This window comes from Bison bison, unplaced genomic scaffold, assembly GCF_000754665.1.
Source record: "Bison bison bison isolate TAMUID 2011002044 unplaced genomic scaffold, Bison_UMD1.0 scf7180017864325, whole genome shotgun sequence".
Taxonomy (NCBI): domain Eukaryota; kingdom Metazoa; phylum Chordata; class Mammalia; order Artiodactyla; family Bovidae; genus Bison; species Bison bison.
In genome coordinates, this window is record NW_011494897.1 from 5,936,686 (window position 1) to 5,955,662 (window position 18,977).

General features: G+C 36.5%; 1 protein-coding gene across 1 annotated transcript in view; it reads left to right on the plus strand.

Moving 5' to 3' along the window:
• The window catches only part of USH2A (Usher syndrome 2A (autosomal recessive, mild)), a 939,168-nt gene that overhangs the window by 252,176 nt on the left and 668,015 nt on the right, over window positions 1–18,977 (plus strand). Inside the window, exons 19-20 of the mRNA XM_010853294.1 lie at window positions 3,010–3,154; window positions 18,884–18,970. Coding sequence (XP_010851596.1) covers window positions 3,010–3,154; window positions 18,884–18,970 — 232 coding nt within the window. The remainder of the gene's footprint in view (window positions 1–3,009; window positions 3,155–18,883; window positions 18,971–18,977) is intronic.

Genomic DNA, 18,977 nt, shown 5'->3' on the forward strand with positions numbered 1-18,977 from the left:
GAGAATTTTGAGCATTCTTTGGCATTGCCTTTCTTTGGGATTGGAATGAAAACTGACCTTTTCCAGTCCTGTGGCCACTGTTGAGTTTTTCCAAATTTGCTAGTATATTGAGTACAGCACTTGCACAGCATAATCTTTTAGGATTTGAAATAGCTCAACTGGAATTCCGTCACCTCCTCTAGCTTTGTAGTGATGCTTCCTAAGGTGCACTTGACTTCGCATTCCAAGATGTCTGGCTCATCAGAATTGTGGATGTGGGGTCTGGACACAGCATATTATGCCTTCTGGCTATTACTTGTATTATAATATTCTATTCCAAGAAAGTAAAATTAAAAAAAAATGCATAGTTTATAAAACACGTCCCAGAAATCAACTTGTTTTGATCCCATTTTTACCAATTACTAGGCATATCTCACATCTCTGTGCTTGAGATTTCACTAATTTGTTAAATGCAAAAACAATTTCTGCTTATCTATAGTTTATATGGAGCTTAAAAAGCTCAGCAGATATTAGATATTATTTTTACTGATTGTTATTAATGGGATAAGATTACATACATTTATAAAATATTCAATAGGGCAGGAAAATATTTTTATATTGAGAAAACAGGTATATAAAAATCTTTGATCATTTTAAAATAACTTTATTTATTTATTTTGACAGTGCTGGGTCTTTGTGGCTGTGTAGGGTTTTCTCTAGCTGTGGCAATCACTGTGATCTAGCTGTGGTGCTTGGGCGTCTCATTGCAGTGGCTTTTCTCATCGCAGAACATGGGCTCAGTAGCTGCAGTTCCTGGGCTCTAGAGCACAAGCTTAGCAGTTGTGGTGCATGGGCTTAGTTGTTCCGCAGCATGTGGGGTCTTCTGGGACCAGGGATCGAACCCATATCTCTTGCATTGGCAGATGGATTCTAACCACTGAGCCACCAAGGGAGTCCCCTTTATTTGTTTAAAAGTCTTTTTGTGTGTGTGTGGCAGAATTAAAATAAGGATATAGATATGTCACTTTATTTTCTTTCTTGCACCCTCTCCTGCAAGTATTCCATCATATATTCAAGAAAATTAAATCACCAGTGGCAAAGTCGAATTTTTTTTTACATTCTCAACAATTAAATTTATATCCACACTGACCTGAATGTGTGTCATTATAATCTTGATAAATAAATAGCCAAAATTTCTGGGGAAAGCCTACTGTAAAAAATAATGGTTAAAGGATCTTTCCCTAAGAATGTGGCAGGAGACATTTATAGAAGTGGTGACGTTATCATTGTAGCATTTTAAGCTTTGCTCCTTTAAGATTAATCCCCCCAAAAAGTTTTCAATTAAATATATCCTTTAAAACTTGTTAAGATGATTCTGTATACATGATAAAGACACAGTTTATCTGAGTGATAATTTTACATGCCCCAAACTCTAGGAAAAATGTCTGTTAAAAATCACATAATTTCTATTAACTATATGTAGAGGAGTAAAATTTAATCAAAATTAATATTAATCCACATTTTCTCTTTACTACATTTCATTATGTGTTCTTGAGACAGAGAATACTTTGTTTAAAAAGATAAAACTTTTAAAATTAAATAAATACTTTAATGTATTTTATCTTAACAATTGCAGAAAATCTACATTAAATTTCATCAGAATTGTTCTAAATAGGATAAATTTTATAGCAATATTAAGTAAGTTTTACTCATTTCCAAGTTTTCTTTGCGGGGTGGGAGGGGGGAAGCTTTAAATCACATTGCACAAAAGAAAAAAAAAATTATATCCTCAAAATCTAAGTAGCCATTTTGAAACTAGAAAAAGGATTAGTAAATCAGTGTTTGATGTTTTTCTGATTTCTAAATGTAATTGAAGGAAGTGGTATTAATGTTTTTACATTTTCTACATTTTTAGAATCTTTAAATCACCTTTATTTCTGAAAAATGTTATGTTAACAATGTAATTTATATTCTAATCACACTGCTTTCAAGAACTACTCAGCTTATGAAAATTTAAAGTCAATACTCAGGCATATAATCCAAATGAATTTTATTGTACTCCTAAAGGAAAAACAAAATCTGGAAATTGACTTCATATGTAACTAATATTTAGTTATATGTAGTATTTATATGTATGGAAGATTATTTGATATCCTGTTATCAGTATCTCTTAGAAAAATAGTTTGTGCTCATGCATGCTGTCAGACTGTTGGTTAATGACTTTTTTCTGAATATAATCACCAGGGGCCTTTGTATCTATAGACTAAGCAAATTTACATGGTTGCTTTTGATCAGTTCTAGTTATATTGACAGACTAGCTCTTGGTGTTGATTGTTTAATTATTTGTTTATGGACCATAGAGTCTCCTTTGCTCACATCTGCTATTTTCATTCGAAATTGTGTGATAAAGACAATGTTTCAAAAAAAAAAAAAAAAAGTAACCGTTTGATCAATATGCTTACACTTAGTTGTACAAGAAAGGCAATTGAGAATTGACTTCATGTAGATGCTCAGTAATCTTTCCTTTTTTCTCCTTTTCCTTCCTGCAGCTTTCTTTCTTTCTTCCTTTTTTTTAAGAGCAAATGATGGGATTGATTTAATGAAGTGATGACATTTTTCTGTACCAGCTCCATCAGCTAGCATGTGGACATTACTGCACTAGGTTCATCCTGGCCAAGCCCTGTGGTTTTATTTGGACTTTTTTCACAATAACAATGAGCGTGTCACCATTCTTTATCTCTACTGTCGGTGACAAGAGCCACACCACCACGCTGCTTTATGAGGCAATAACTCGGTTTCCTCATTTATCCACTCAGGAACTGGATTATTACCTCATAAAACAGTGTGATTGTACAATTATCAATTAAACCCTAGCTTGTTGAGTCCCTTCAAAAAGAAATTCCTTTTTCTAATTGGGGTTGGCAGTAATTCCCTCTGTTGAAATTTCTGGAAATTTGCTTGTCAAGCTTATATTTTTCACAATAGATATCTAATATCTGACTTTTGTTTTTTTTTTTTCTTACCTTGCAGGTATTGTATACTGCTAAATCCCAAGAACTATCTTATATTGTAAAAGGACTAAAACCTTATAGGATATACAACTTTACTATTTCTCTCTGCAACTCAGTTGGCTGTGTAACCAGTGCTTCAGAAGCAGGACAGACTTTAGCATCAGGTAAGCAAGTTTTAGCGGATGTGAAAAATATATTGTATGTTTATAAAGAAAACACCTACAAAGCTCAATAGCGTCTCTAGTTTGGGCTTAATATTTGTCTTTTCAGCTTTCTCTTACTCCCTCACAAACTCTGATTGCTACTGACCTTGACATAGTTGAACAGAAAAATAAATTTAAGAGCCTGGAGGATTCCTGAGTTGCAGTGTCATAATAAATATAATGAGGTGCAGATTGACTCTAGGACTCAACCACCACCCTAAGTCCTAAAGGTGTCCCAACAATTGTTAGAAGTATTTAGGAGGCTTCTTGTGAGGATTCGGAATACTTCTCCCTTCAGCCTTAACCTTTTGTGTGGGATTGGATTTACCCACTCCTGCCCCATGGAGCTAACAGCAGACATCCAGAAATTAGTAGGCTGCACTGGTGTCATATTTTGCCTTTATTGGATAGGCAATAGTGTTATTATCTGTTTATTATAAATATAAAATTGCTAGGTGCATAACATTGAAATAAAAAACTTATTATCAAGTATAATCTTAGTAGGAGATGGCTTGTATAATTTTTTGTTTGCTTCACTTAGAACAAATTAAGTTCATACAAACTTGATTACATGTATTATTAACACCTATATAACCCAATTACTTACAAGTTAAGATTTTTTTCAAATCAGTTTTTCTGTCAGCATCCAACAAGGCTTAGTTTCCTGGTGCTCTTTAAGGAAATATCCAGATGTGAAGAGGTTATGAAATTTCTAGCAAACATATTTAGCTATGAAAATATTCCTCAGACCTTCTTCCTTACTGTTTCCATATAAAGTTCCATAGTTTTTGTTATATTTTATTTTAGTTCTGGAAAACTTGTTTGGCCCAAATTATATTAATATACAACAAATATCAAATATAGCAAGTAATTTTTCTTCAAATTTTCTGTCAGCAAGGAAGACTCCAAAGTTTCAAGAAATTATGTTTTATTATCTGCATGAGTGAACTCTGTGTTTTTCACATACTTAACCTATATTTACAAATATTTATGGAGTACGTAGCTTGAACAAAACACCATTTTCCTGTAAGACTGTACATTTATTTATTTTTATATATTATGTTATTAGAGAGCTACAGAGTGTGGATAATAGTATCTGTCTCCTTTAGGAAAAATGATGTAACTGGGTGATGAGAACAAAAATTAAGAGTAATCTGTCCTGGGGGCCAGAGAAAGTGAAAACAGAAGCCACATGAGCTGAAGATTGGACAGAGGCCTAGTGGAGGCTAAAGGGACCCCGACCATGTGCTTAAGCAGAACTGAAATCACAGCTTTTCAGGGCTTTAGAACATTTAAAAGTCATCTAGGGTGACCGTCTTGCCAATATTAATACATCGCTGGCAACATTCCTTCCAAGTGTTTGATCCTTTAGTGGTAGAGAAACTGCTCCTTCTCCAGCAAATCAGACCATGTGTAGTGACCTCTTTGAAAAGGCAATTTTCAGACTGATAATGATCCAAAATATTTCCTTCTGGCTTCTACTGAACATTCTCCTTCCAATCCCTTGGGGGCTGTTCTCATTTTAATTCCTATTCCTCGTGACATCACGTCCAATAACATCTTCAATAATAATACCTCCACCCAAGTCTTCTTTCCTTAAGGCTGTGTACCATACTAGCTCCCATCTGCACTCTACATGCTCCAGTTTGTGACACTGTTAGGACAGGCTCTTTCCTCTAGATGAGATCTACTCTCGTCTTTTCGTAGACACAACCTGAAAGAACTGAATGCGGGCATGCTGGTCCCTAGAGACTAGACAGATCCTGGAGATGGAAAGTGAAAAGCAGGGAAGATGTCTGTAGAATGGCATCCTTCCTGCTTAAAGCACCAGTGATTCCATCTGTGTGAATATTGTCCTCAGTGGTTTCAGCAAGAGTTCCTGTGGCGTGGAACTCACCCCCTCCCAGTGCTCTATGCCCTTGTTTTAGTCTCTGGTGAGGCTGCTTAAGGCCAGTCTATCTACTGGAAGGTGAGTGGAGCAGAACTCATCTAAGCCCTCTCAGTGTTCTCTCTCTGCCTCTTTATCCATGAGAACAGAATTTGGAAACTTCTCATGTTCTCTGAAACCCATGAGATGTGCAAGTTCATTGACGTTTTCAAATAAGAATTTACTTACACAGCTAAGGGAAAAATGATAAGCCAGAATGCCATGACTTGAATTTGGGCTCTCAATGGCACCCCACTCCAGTACTCTTGCCTGGAAAATCCCATAGGCAGAGGAGCCTGGTAGGCTGCAGTCCATAGGGTCGCTAAGAGTCGGACATGACTGAGAGACTTCACTTTCACTTTTCAGTTTCATGCATTGGAGAAGGAAATGGCAACCCACTCCAGTGTTCTTGCCTGGAGAATCCCAGGGACGGGGGAGCCTGGTGGGCTGCCGTCTATGGGGTTGCACAGAGTTGGACATGACTGAAGCTACTTAGCAGCAGCCGCAGCAGCTAGCTTTATGACTATAGCTTTATGACCTTGAGTAAATTGCATAATCTCTGTGCCTTTGTCTTCCAAATTACAAATAAGGATACCCTATATTTTAGTGTTCTCCTGAAGAATGAAAAGAGTGAATACATGTTAAATATTTAAGGCAGTGTCTAACACAAAGTCAAATCTCAAAACAAATTATTTCTATCAAGATTTTTGTCATAATTATTACATAATCTTTTTGTTAGTCACAGTGCATTATAGAATTTCTGTTATCAAAGTTATGAAGTTTTACTTTGCAACTTTGTTTCCATAACATTATTTTAACATAAATGTAACAATGGAGAGTCCTAAAACTAAGGATTGAATGACAAAAGTAAGCTGTAGGGGACTAACATTGGAAAGCATCATTTTTCAGTTCTGTGAGGAGCATGTTGTCCTGAATTATGACATGTATTTCAAGATTTTGATCAAAAACTGCACATTTCAAATTTGTTGTTTACAGTATAAAATTAATAATGTGCTATAACATACCATTGCTATGTTTTGTTGTGAATGCTCGATTCAGTAAGTTTCTATGAAGGTTCTAATTTCTAATTTCAGGCATTAGGAAGTGGGGTGAGCTCTAATAGAAACCATTCACGCTTTAATGATGTCTGTATTAAGATGTTGACATATAACAGGTAGGATGAACACCTTGGGGGAAAGGATAAAAGAAAGCTATTGGAACAGAGAATATGAGATAGGTGACTGATTTAGCAGATTGGGAAATTATGCCAGGTTAAATGGCATTTGAGGTGGACTATAAATAATTGGTAAAGTTGTTTGTAGATATTTTTTGAGTTTATATCATGTGCTTGTTGCTGTTTCAGGTGCTGTTCCATACTGACATGATGAAAGCTGGGGGTTGTGATTTCTCTGTCAGTGGAGTATAGTAGAGATTAGAAGAGAATGTGGAAATAGAGTCTGGTAGGCATTCCAAGGGGGATCCCCTGGTGGCTCAGCAGTAAAGAATCTGCCTGCCAGTGCAGGAGATTTGTGTTCAATCCCTGGTCTGGGAAGATCCCCTGGAGAAGGAAATGGCAACCCACTCCAGTATTCTTGCCTGGGAAATGCCGTGGACAGAGGAGCCTGGTGGGCTACAGTCCATGGGGTCACAAAGAGTCAGATACGACTTACTGACTAAAACAACAGGACATTCCAAAAAAAGTCATGAGAAAGTAAATTAGATAAATAGAAAGAAATATTAGAAGCATGAGATGGAATGCTTCAAGGGAAAGAAATCCACAGGTTAAGAAGAGGGAGGAACTGAAGATGACAGTAAATATCCTAGACCATGGTGACGCCACTAAATGTAATGAAGAAAGACCAGATGGGAGAAATAAAGCCATGAGTTTCAGTTCAATTATTTGAACAAAACATATCCATGACAATAATAACCAGCCAACAGCAGAAAATGCAAATCTGAAGCTTAAGAAGGATGTAAGTTTTATCATTGTCTGCATATAAAAGGAGGTAAAACTATGGATGGTGATATATTAGTGAAGGCAGAGAAAATACAAAAAAAAGTTTACACCTCAGCGAATGCTCACATTCTGGGAGAAAGAGAAAAGGAAAAATTAAAGGAACAGAGACATGATCAGAGTTAGGTATAGAATCTAGAAAGAGCACTATTCAAAAAGTCAAGGGCAGAGAGAATTCTAGAAGGAGAATGTCAGTAGAGTCCCAGACAGTAGGGAAAGGGAAAGAAATGTAAGATACAAGGAATGTGGGGTCATTGATGATCCCCTGGGCAGCACTCTGATTAGCATAGTCAGAGCAAAAGCTGGGAGGTAAGAAAAGTAGACAGTTGCAGAAGATGGTAAGTTTTAAATGTGTAGTTTTTTGTTCTTTGCCAAAATGTTCCTTCTACTCAATTTCCATAAAAATATGCATTTATTTCGTTCACATGTGAGATTCTTTCTTTTCTGAGAGAAAAATTAGTGTTTTCCTGGAAAAAATTTTGTTTCTTGGTGTCTTAATTTATCTTGTCAGCACTCTATGACTTTTCATCTGCCAGACAGGGAATGAAGTCAATTACATGACAAAAATATAGAAAATAATTTTTGCTCGCCACTTGATTTATGGTAAAATGCATTGTTTTCAGGGGTGTTCAGGCCAGGGAAAATGGACTTGTTTTTATTAGAATATAAGGAAAACCCCGGAAATTACAGATCCAATATCCTTCTTGCCTCTGTTTTCAGTAGCTAAATAGGGTATTTCTTTTTTTTTTTTTTTTAATTTTCCTAGGATTAAATGTCTGTGTAACTGATGGATTTTAAGTCATAGAAATAAACAATGAGAAGGTCAGTGCTTTTGAATGGTCAACAGTTTGTTGTAGGAAAGGAATAAAAGTTGACTTGCAGCACTATGACTTTCTTGCTCTGTCTCTTCTAGTAATAAAATTATGGTTTGGAGGATACAGAATTCCAATAGATTTGTGGGAAATTTAACTCTAAAGTCTAAATGTAGTTCATGTGAGTGAATTGCCAAGGATCAGAACAACCATTTAAAAACTTTGAAAAAGAGCACAATAAATTGGAAGTAGTATTCAGCTTTTCTGAAGTGCCGAATCACGAAAATATATTTTTTTCCTTACACCTCAGTCACAGAAATCAAAAAGATACTTGTTAGATATGTCTGTTTCATTAAAAAGCTTGAGAATTGTGATTTGCTGTCCTTCAAGTATTTTTTCGATTAGATGTATCATTAGAATTGGCACATTTCGTCCGGAATGTTTACCAGTACTCCTTTAGTTTTGGTGCCCATGAACAGTTCCAGAACTGATTTGAGAGAGGTACTCTCCCAGGAGCAGCTGCAACTCTATTGCAAAATCTTCAAGAAAGTGTGATGGGTGGCTTTGGAGTTGCTTCTGGGTTTATATGGGTCATGATTTGACAGACTGGGCCCTTAGAAGCTTCTAATCCTTTTCTTTAAGATTACCCTTTTAATCTAATAACTTTGTACATTTCCATCCTTTGTGAATTAAGTACAAATTAAACCTTCCTTCAGAGAAATTCCTTTTGGAGATCCATTCCTGGAAGAACGATGTCCTATTTCCTTTACCCATCATAAATTGACCTCTTCACTACAAGCTTAGAAGTGCCCATTTCCCATTAAGCAAGTAATTAGTGGTGCATTAAGTTTCCTGTCTGAATCCATCCAAAGTAGAATGTATGGGTTGTTTGCTGCTGGGTTGAAAACACACATTGTTTTGTATGCAGGTACATAAGTCTTTTCTTTGTGAATAGGACCCAGAGTGATTAAACAAGCACTTTTAATATGTTAATTTATAATTTTAATTACAACAATCTTGTATATATAGTCATTAATGAATACTAATATAAATATTTTTCTATCTTTTTATTCATAATGCATAAACCAATCATCCAGTTACTTCTCTGAGGTTGCCTGTTTTTGTTTCATAATACAATCTTTGTTCTTAGTTATGAATGCATTTTGTTCGTTCCTGTCTTGAATAATCCCTCATTAAGCCAGTCACTTTCTGCTCCATGCTAAAAAGGAAAAATTATCATGCAAATGTGGCACGCCATATTAAAAAGCACATTACCCAACACTTTTGTTGCTGTCCTTCAATTAGTTTCCCTTCTTTGAATTTAATTCCATTTGTTGTTAAACTACCAACTTGATGTATGGACTCATGAATCTCAGGCTGCTGCCAAGAAAGTGGGGGGAAAAAAAAATCAAAGCCTCTTCGAAGAGCTGCAGAGGCGAGCTGAAATGAATTTGTTTCACCTTTGACAAGAACACTTGAACAGCAGTGAAATCCTCTGCTGATTCAACTTGGCTAATTATCCAATTATTTATTTCAAGAATAAAGGCTCTGTTTTACAATTAGAGAAGTGTAAGGCAATCTGAGAAATTTGGTAATGACAGCTGACTTAAGTCACTTCTAAGATAAACAGTATCTGTGCAAACTTGTCTCACCCAGTCTTTTTAGGCAGCCGTTCTCACGTCTTAGCATCAGGGAAATCCTGAGAGTAGGAGGAAGGGCTGGTTTTGTTTGTTTGTTTTTCTCGTTCAACAACAGAAATTATTTTGCACTTCTAACCACCATGTCAAATTTCCATGGCTCTCAAGCAATGTTAAAGTTGTATTTCTCTTGATTAAAAGCTTTTGGTTCAAAGCAATACTTTTTAATTGCCTAATGATATAAGTCAGTTCTTAGGAAAGAACCGCACATTTAGGAGTTCATTTGCAATATAACTGAAAAATTCATTGCATGGCAGTAAAACAATTTACTGTTAATTACAAGGAGAAGAATTTGCTGTAGCATGCTCACAGATTGCCATGAATCATGCAGCACTCCTAGAGATTTATAACAGATGTGTAAGTGGGATGAATTAGCAGGGTTTAATAACAGAGACACAAATCATGCAGACTTCAAGGAGCTTTAATTGATATACTAGAATGTGACGGGCATGAATCACTCAGCCATTCAACAGCACTGTAACATATGGTCAGCTCAATATGCTGCATCTGAAATCGGTTGGTGAGTCGTTGGTTGTCCCATATGGTAGAAGCAATATATTTTTCATGATTCAAAAAATACATCCATTTTTTTAAAAGAAATTTGATTGCAAAGCATGTTTGTTATTGAACAGTCACTTGAATGCCAAACTGGGTTTTTTTTATAATGATTTTTTTTTGACATGGCGGCTTCCCAAAATAAATAGCAGCTACTACTTGTAATACCAGATCGTTGGAGACATTATGAGAACCAAATTGGTGCTTGTTGGCAGGCTTGATCCACAGTAAAACCTACAGAAGAGTTCAGCCGATGAGAGCTGCGATTGTTTGGGAAATCCTTCAGATTCTGGCAAAGCAAACCAAATGAAAGGGATGATGTCAGTCTCAGAGAAGTTCAGGAATGCCCAGATTTGCAATGAGAATAGATGGAATTGAATGAGAGACCTTTACTTAGCAGGGTAGGAAAGTGACTGGGATAACACTGGAATCCATAGTGTAACAATTGGATACAACATTTTAAAAATCAGCCTCTTAATTAAAGGTTCAGTCCTCTGGGAGCATTCTAAAAAAAATCCTGGAAGAACATTCATCAGTGGTAGCACCAATCTCATGTTATTCCTGAATGATTATTTCAGTGTAGGAAAACAGGCAACCCTGGTGCAGACCAGGAGCTGGGAAGATGAAATATCTTTCTATGGAAACTAGAATCTGGCAGCTTTGGACAAAGCTTGCGTAGCATTAGTAAATCTGACAGACTTGAAAAAGGAATATTGCAGCCTTAGAACTGTGGCTGCCAGAATTTAATGTCAACAATTAAAATTTATTTTGATCCTTACCTACTGTTTATTACTGTTTGTATACACAACAGACCTTACTAATACAGACATGCACTATTAGATGGAATTACCATCTGTTCAGAGTGAAATGCTGGCATCTGTCTTAGACGCTAAAACTAAAATGATATTATTTCTAACAAAACAAAATTAACTGCTTTTTACTCACCAACTTTAATGTTGAATGTGTGCTGTGCCCAAGGAAAAGGCTTGTTGATACACTGTGTAGTGGCATCTGTTGCCGGGTCTGCATTTAGATAAGTGACTTTCATGAGACCTCTGTTGACCTTTTTGACATAGCAGAAATGGAATGTAGAAATCACACTTTGTGATACACTGTTTCAGTTTTCTGAGGTATTAACCATAGTGAGGCATTAAAACAGTACAGTTAAAATGTGTAAGAATTGAAATAGACTATTGTATGCAAAATATTTTGATATGTCCTAAATAAATGCAAGGGAAAAGCTACATTGAAATTCATGTGAACGAAGTTGCCATACACCCACAGTGACACCTTTAGGAAAAAATAAACTGTTACCTTCTCTGCTGGACTACTTTTAATTTTCTCCTACACTGACACCTAGGAAAGATTTATACTCAGTACCCCCTCCTTTATTTTAAGCCTAAGTAAGAGATCTCTAGCTTTTCGAAGTTAGAGAATTTGGAGTATCAAGGACAATGGTAGTTTCCATACTAATGTAGGATCCATGATGCTACTTTCTGAGAAGCCTGACTTCAGTTCTGTATATCACAAAATAATAAATTCTGTCACACTAACATTTAATGCATGTACACAGTGCATTAACTGTAACTGTAGTACATCTATTTGTTCTAGAGGAGACTTGAAAATGATTAAAAAATCAATACTTTGCTGTCAGAGAAGCAAGTGTTACGATGCATTTAAGTAGTTAATTGCATAAGCCCCATAAAAGCTTCAAGTTTGGGTAGGAAGGATGCCATAATTACAGTCCAAGCAACTACCTTTTATTAATGGGGGACTTTAGGGAACAATGCTTGTTGTCATCGCTGCTGCTATGTGAAGTTCAGAAATCATGGCTCACTCCCTTTACGTGTAGGATGCAAGTTGTGTGCAAATTATGGAGAACCACCAGTATGACAGCTGGCTAAGGTAGTGTATATTCACCAAGAAGGTGATTCGCCTTAAATTCTTGAAAAGAAATGCTTTCTGGACTTTCTTTATATCATAAAACACATAGAAAAATCATAATATTTGTGTGCCATGGTAAAGAACAAGGTGACTCAAGTTGCAGGGATAAGTTGGCTGGGTTCCTGGAGGGATGAGGGACCTGTATGTCCAACAGCCCTTCATGGTTTACTCTTGAGAAGTACTACTTGCAAATGTTCAGCCAGAATTTTCTAACTGGAAGAGATCATAGGTATAATCGGGTCTGTCCTGCTCTTCAATAAATGAGATACTAACCAGCAATTCTACCCCTGAGTATATATCTGAAATACAAAAAGCACTAATTTGAAAAGATGCATGCACCTCCATGTTCATAACAGCATTATTTATAATTGACAAAATATGAAAGCAACCAAAGCATCCATCAACAAATAAATGGATAAAGAAGATGTAGTACATATCAGTTCAGTCACTCAGTCGTGTCTGACTCTCTGCGAACCCATGGACCGCAGCACACCAGGCTTCCCTGTCCATCACCAACTCCCAGAGCTTGCTGAAACTCAGGTCCATCAAGTCAGTGATGCCATCCAACCATCTCATCCTCTGTCGTTCCCTTTGCCTGCCTTCAATCTTTCCCAGCATCAGGGTCTTTTCAAATCAGTCAGTTCTTTGCATCAGGTGGCCAAAGTATTGGAGTTTCAGCTTCAACATCAGTCCTTCCAATGAACACCAATGACTGATCTCCTTTAGGATGGAAGGATGGACTGGTTGGATCTCCTTGCAGTCCAAGGGACTCTCAAGAGTCTTCTCCAACACCACAGTTCAAAAGCATCAATTCTTCAGTGCTCAGCTTTCTTTATAGTCCAACTCTCACATCCATTTATGACTACTGGAAAAACCATAGCTTTGACTAGATGGACCTACATATACTCAATGGAATACTACTCAGCCATTAAAAAGAATGAAATCTTACCAGTGAGACAACATGGATGGACTTGGAAGGCATTTGTTAAGTGAAATAAGACAATATTGTATCACTTATATATGGAATCTAAAAAAAATACAACAAACTAATGAATGTAACCCAAAGAGCAGCCACACAGATAGAGAGAACAAGCTAGTGGTTACAAGCAGGAAGAGGGAAGAGAGAAGTTTAGGAAATGAGAGGTCCAAACTATTCTGTATAAAATAAGCTACAAGGATATATTGTACAACACAGGCAACATAGCCAATATCTTATAACTGTAAATGGAGTATAGCCTCTAAAAATTGCACATCACTCTGTTGTACACCTATAACTTATATAATATTGTACATCAACTAAACTTCAATATGCTTTTTTTTCCCCTAAAAAATGAATGTGTGAAATACTTAACAGAGAGGCCAAATAATAGATTAGCCAATGTTCCATAAGTAGGGTCTTAAAGGACCAGTATAGAACCTAAGGTTTCTCCTTTCCAGATCAGTTCCACTATACATCTCTCTTGAAGAAGACTAGTAAACAAAAAGAGAATGGGAAAATTGATGCTGTTCTTTCCTCAGCCATAGAATAGGCCAGCCAACAAGATCTATCTGAGTGCTGGGAGATCTCAGAAAGTCAGGAGAAGAATCCTTTCCTCTTCTGACCCTGACTGGAGAGTGCTTGCTCACTGGAAAATCATGGCTTCGTGATCAACCTGGATATCATGTCTGAGTCCTGGTCCCAGTGCCCTTTTTCACAGGTGTTTGTGGCTAGCAGCATTTGGCAAATCACATTTCCCGTGACGGTTTGCATCTCTGAGAAAAAGTCAGAATCATTTTTCACTGACAAGATGCCTGAGGATGTCATATATTAGTGTTCCCCTTATACCCCTGAAATGAGGAAAGGCTGTTTATTCCTAGATTTCCATCTTCCTTGTAGTTGAGGATGCTTTAAGATATTGACACAGCCATGCAGTCTTCATAGACAACAAACTCTTCCTTGAAAACACGGATTTGATTTTAAAGAGGTGTCATCAGCAAGAGCTTCTGCTCATTTAGTCTTCAGTTCTTATCCTAAGATGCTCAAACTCCACACTACATAAATTTTGCGAGTGCAAATTTATGCATTATGATATGCTATTAATCAGATTATAAAGTAATACATGCTGCATAAAAAAGAATATATATTACAGAGTGTTTTTTAAAAGAATGATTATAAGTAGAAGAGCGAGACTAGAAATTGGATTACAGAGTTAATGCAAAAAATACAAGAGCATTGTAATTTTATTCCAAGTGGAAACAGAATTTGAATCTTGTTATTCTTTGAAATGATGGATATTGAAGTTTGCATTCATAAGAGAATTTTCTAAGTAAATACAGATAGATTCTGAATGTGAATGAATTGAATCATTTTATAATATGTAATCTTAAAGATACTTTATTGGGTCATAATAATAGTGTCTTGTACTTATATAGAAATTTGCCTTATAAAACCTAACAATTATATTGTTTTTAAAAACTTATTTTCAAGGTGTCTTACTGAAAATTTATTCTTATATTGTCTGAGAGAAACCTGAGTCACATAATTTTGAAGTGTTTTTCTAAAATCATGCAGAATTGGATTAAAAAAATGTGAAATATAATCTCTAGAAGGTTCCAATGACTTTTCCATAATCCCATAATGTCTCTTAATTTATTGCTTTGTGATTAACAAATTTATACCTATAATCCATCCACTTTGGTGATCTGAGATTTAATCTTTTATTCCCTGGTCTCTTAGTGAGTCTAAGTTTGTATGCATGTGTTTAATAGTTCAGGAGTATCTGTTTATCTTATTATCATTCTGTTAATACTTGTGAATGTGTATGAGACCAGTCTCATTTAGTTGATTGAAAATTCCCTTTCTGATACTAAGGGAACTCTGAAGATAATGACTAAGTGCTCATCCATTCAGCAGGGCTGGAGACTCCAAGTGAAACTATAAGAGACAGCTGAGAGGTGTTTATTTATTTTTAAACAAGTGAATAAAATACATACACACACATTCTAGTTCCACTCCTCTGTAGTTGACTTCCTAAGAATATTGTCACTGCTCAGTGGAATAATTCTGTGAGTCTAGAAGAGATGCTTGACTACTTGTTAGAGTTTAAATAGTCAACATTAATTTTAGTGGGTTCTCAATGCAGAATTGTCCTTATTGATTATAATCATTTTGTCATAGTTTTAAAATTGCATGTTCTCAATTTTAGTAGATATTAAAACAAACACCCTCCCCCCCCCCCAAAAAAAAAACCTACTGAGTTGCTGGCATTCCTTTTGCTTTGATTCTGAAATTATATTCTTGATTAAGAAGTGATTATTAAAAAAAATGAAACAAAACAACAACAAAAAAGAAGTGATTTTGGATGATGTATCATTGGGGAAAGGATTTTGAATAAAATAATGGTACAAAGCTTTCATTATCTCCTTCCAGCTGGGTGATTGGAATAAAGTAAAAGAGTATCAAATGTCAAGCAAATGGGACCTTGAGAATGAAGCTGATTTTAAATAAGTTTGTTTTCTACATCTGACTCTGTAAATAATTTCATTTGTAACATATTTTTTTGGATTCCACATCTAGGGGCTATCATATGATATTTGTCTTTCTCTGACTTCCTTCAATCAGTGTGACAATCCTCTAGGTGCATTCACATTGCTGCAAATGGCCTTGTTTCATTCTTTTATATGGCTGAGTAATATTCTATTGTATATATGTACTGCATCTTCTTTTTTCATTTCTCTTTTGATGATGTTTAGATTGCTTCCATGTCCTGGCTATTGTAAATGGTGCTGCAATGCACATTGGAGTACCAGGGGGAAAAGGGGTGGGGATAATTGGGGTACTGGGGTTAATGTATATCCCCTGCTATACATAAAACAGGTGACTAGCAAGGACCTACTATATAGCATAGGGAACTCTTCTCAATACAATGTAATGACGTGTATGGGAAAGTGAAAGTAATAGTGTTAGTCACTCAGTCGTGTCCAGCTCTTTGCGACCCCATGGACTGTAGCCCGCCAGGCTCTTCTGTCCATGGAATTCTCCAGGCAAGAATACTGGAGTAGGTTGTCATTCCCTTCTCCAGGGGATCTTCCTGATGCAGGGATCAAACCCGGATCTCCTGCATTGCAGGCAGATTCTTTACTATCTGAGCCACTAGGGAAGCCCCTATATGGGAAAAAAATCTTAAAAAAAGAGTAGATGTATGTTTATGTGTAACTGATTCACTTTGCTGTACAGCAGAAACTAATATGGTAAATCAACTTTACTCCAATAAAATTTTTCTTAAATTTTAAAATAAAAAGAATAAAATTCTTCTGCAATTAAGAAGTATAGGAGGTTTATTCATGATTTCATTAAATAGTTAAAATGGAATTTCTATTTTCAACACATCAACTATGTGTAATTTGTGATTTGCTAAGTCTTTGCTGTCCACCATGGTAGCTATATATAGTGCTACTGCTGCTACTGCTAAGTCACTTCAGTCGTGTCCGAATCTGTGCGACCCCAGAGACGGCAGCCCACCAGGCTCCACCGTCCCTGGGATTCTCCAGGCAAGAACACTGGAGTGGGTTGCCATTGCCTTCTCCAATAGTGCTACTTAAATTTAAAATTAATAAAATTAAAAGTTCAAGCCCTTAGTTTCAATAGACACATATCAAGTGTTCAATAATCATATATGGCTAGTGCTTATTAGACAGTACAAATCGAGAATATTTTCACTGAGAAAGTTCAATTGAATATCTCTGAAATAGATGATATTTTTCAAACTGAAACATTCAAGTCCTTGTATCCCAGGTCATTAGGGAACCTTAAGTGGAATACAGAAAACATAGGAGAAATACTCAAAATTCCTCTTCTGTGCTTCTAAGTAGCAAAATTTAGACACTCTAAAAAGATTGAATTGGTCCTTCATTGTTTCTCTGAGCCCAAAACTCAGAAATCTTTGACCGTCCTTCCTCCCAGTTAAGCTTATAGCCAGTGATGGCTTGCTGAAGATTTAATAGAAAGATGGAACTCCAAATTCCGAAGGTGAGCTTAGTGAGAGAAGAAATTTCTGCGTGGCTTAGGTTTTTGTTTTGTTTTGGATTATTCTGAAGAGAAATCATAGGATATAGAATGAAATCTCTGAGAGCCCACCAGTTAGCTCATTCTTGGCAAAGAGTAGTAAAGGAAATCATGCATAAATTTATATAAGAATAAAAATATCACATAGTTCACAGTGGCAGAAGATGAACAAAATTGTTAATTATCTAAGTTGTTAAACTTTTTGCTCAGTGCACTTTCTTCTTTACTAAAAGTGAAAATAGAATCACAATTGTTTCTCTGTAAAAAGCTGGCCAAGCTTTCTAGAAAGTAACAAATGGTAATTGTTCTAAGTTGATTTAAGGTGAATTTGTTTTCTTGCTTTAAGGGTATTCATTTTTATTCACATCATTTTAATTCACATTTATTGAAACAAAGACTTTGTGCCTATACAAGGCTGTGTTAATACAAGTGTAAATCACAGTCCACAGCTTTAGTTTGGGTCCATAGTAAATAAGCTGGGTGATTATGACATGTGATTTTTTTCTTCACTTTCACCCCTCAAATCCAGCTGACACACTTACAGTGGATATGAATCTCATCGTACAGACTCTTTAAGAAAATAAAAATCAAAATGGGCCTTCATTTGCAACAACTCAGTTGTTAATCTGATCCATTTCCAGTAGGTTTTAAGGGAAGTCTTAAATCTATCCCTCTGAAGATTTGCCAGGAGGCTGCACAGAATTTCCAGTGTCCCTGAACCTCAGATCATGCCGTGGACCCAGCATGCGTGTGAGCATGGGATACTGACTGCCCAAGGCTCAGGCTCCTGCTACTGGTCGTGTGGTCTCTTTAGGACCCTTGAGGCTGCCCGAAGTCTGTGGTGCCCAGAGAAGAGTTTACAACCCCCTGAGCTCTCAGGCTCATTTCTTCCACATGGATGGTTTGTTTGGTTTTCAGAGCAGTTTTTGCTTATTTGTTTGTTTTAATTTAGACCAGTTTCTAAGCTTTAAAAAAATCAGAAAATTACATAAAAAATGACTTTTTAAAAAACAAACTAAAAGATTTGGTGACATTGGTTCGTCATTCCCAAGTCATGCATTGGCTGGCATGAGTTGGTGACCATTTGTCCCCCACTTGGTTCTTCTCAGTCCCCACACTTTCTCTCATCTCCCTAACTAGCCCATTTCAAACATTTCCTTTGCCTGTTTGGCTTCTGTGGATTGCAGCCCTGACCTGATACCACATTAAGACGAGGGACACTGCCCTTTGTGATCAGTAGCCACTGGCTGGTAGTCACTGGCTACAGGATTCACAAGGGATCCTGTAGCTTCCACTCAGGCAGGGCAATTCTCTAGAAAATGGAGCAGCCATGAGCCACTAAAGACCAAGCACAGAAGATGAAGCACTGAAGCACCAGCTTGGGAAAGGGAATCTGGGTGGGGCAGCAATAGATTCTGTAGTGTCTGTTAGGTAGCAAGAAAGAATAGAGAAAATACAAGAAAAAACTTTGCTTAATAAAACTTTGTTTAATATTTGTTAGTCATCTAAATTTTCTTTACTTGCCTTTAATACAAATTGTATCTTGAGTTTTCAGTTTCTAGAACCATAGAAATCCTTGAGACCATAATTGATTTAGAATATGCTGTACACAGATGCATGTGAACATATATGTACGTAGCGGTGTCTAGAGATGGAAGCCAAGTCCTTGAAAGTAATCAGGGTTTTCTAAAATTTAGCACCAGCCCAACTGAGGCCGCCTCTGGTTGAAGGAATCAACAGCACAACCATGCATCTTAGGTGGCTGGCACCTGAAGAGCAGAATGGACCTTC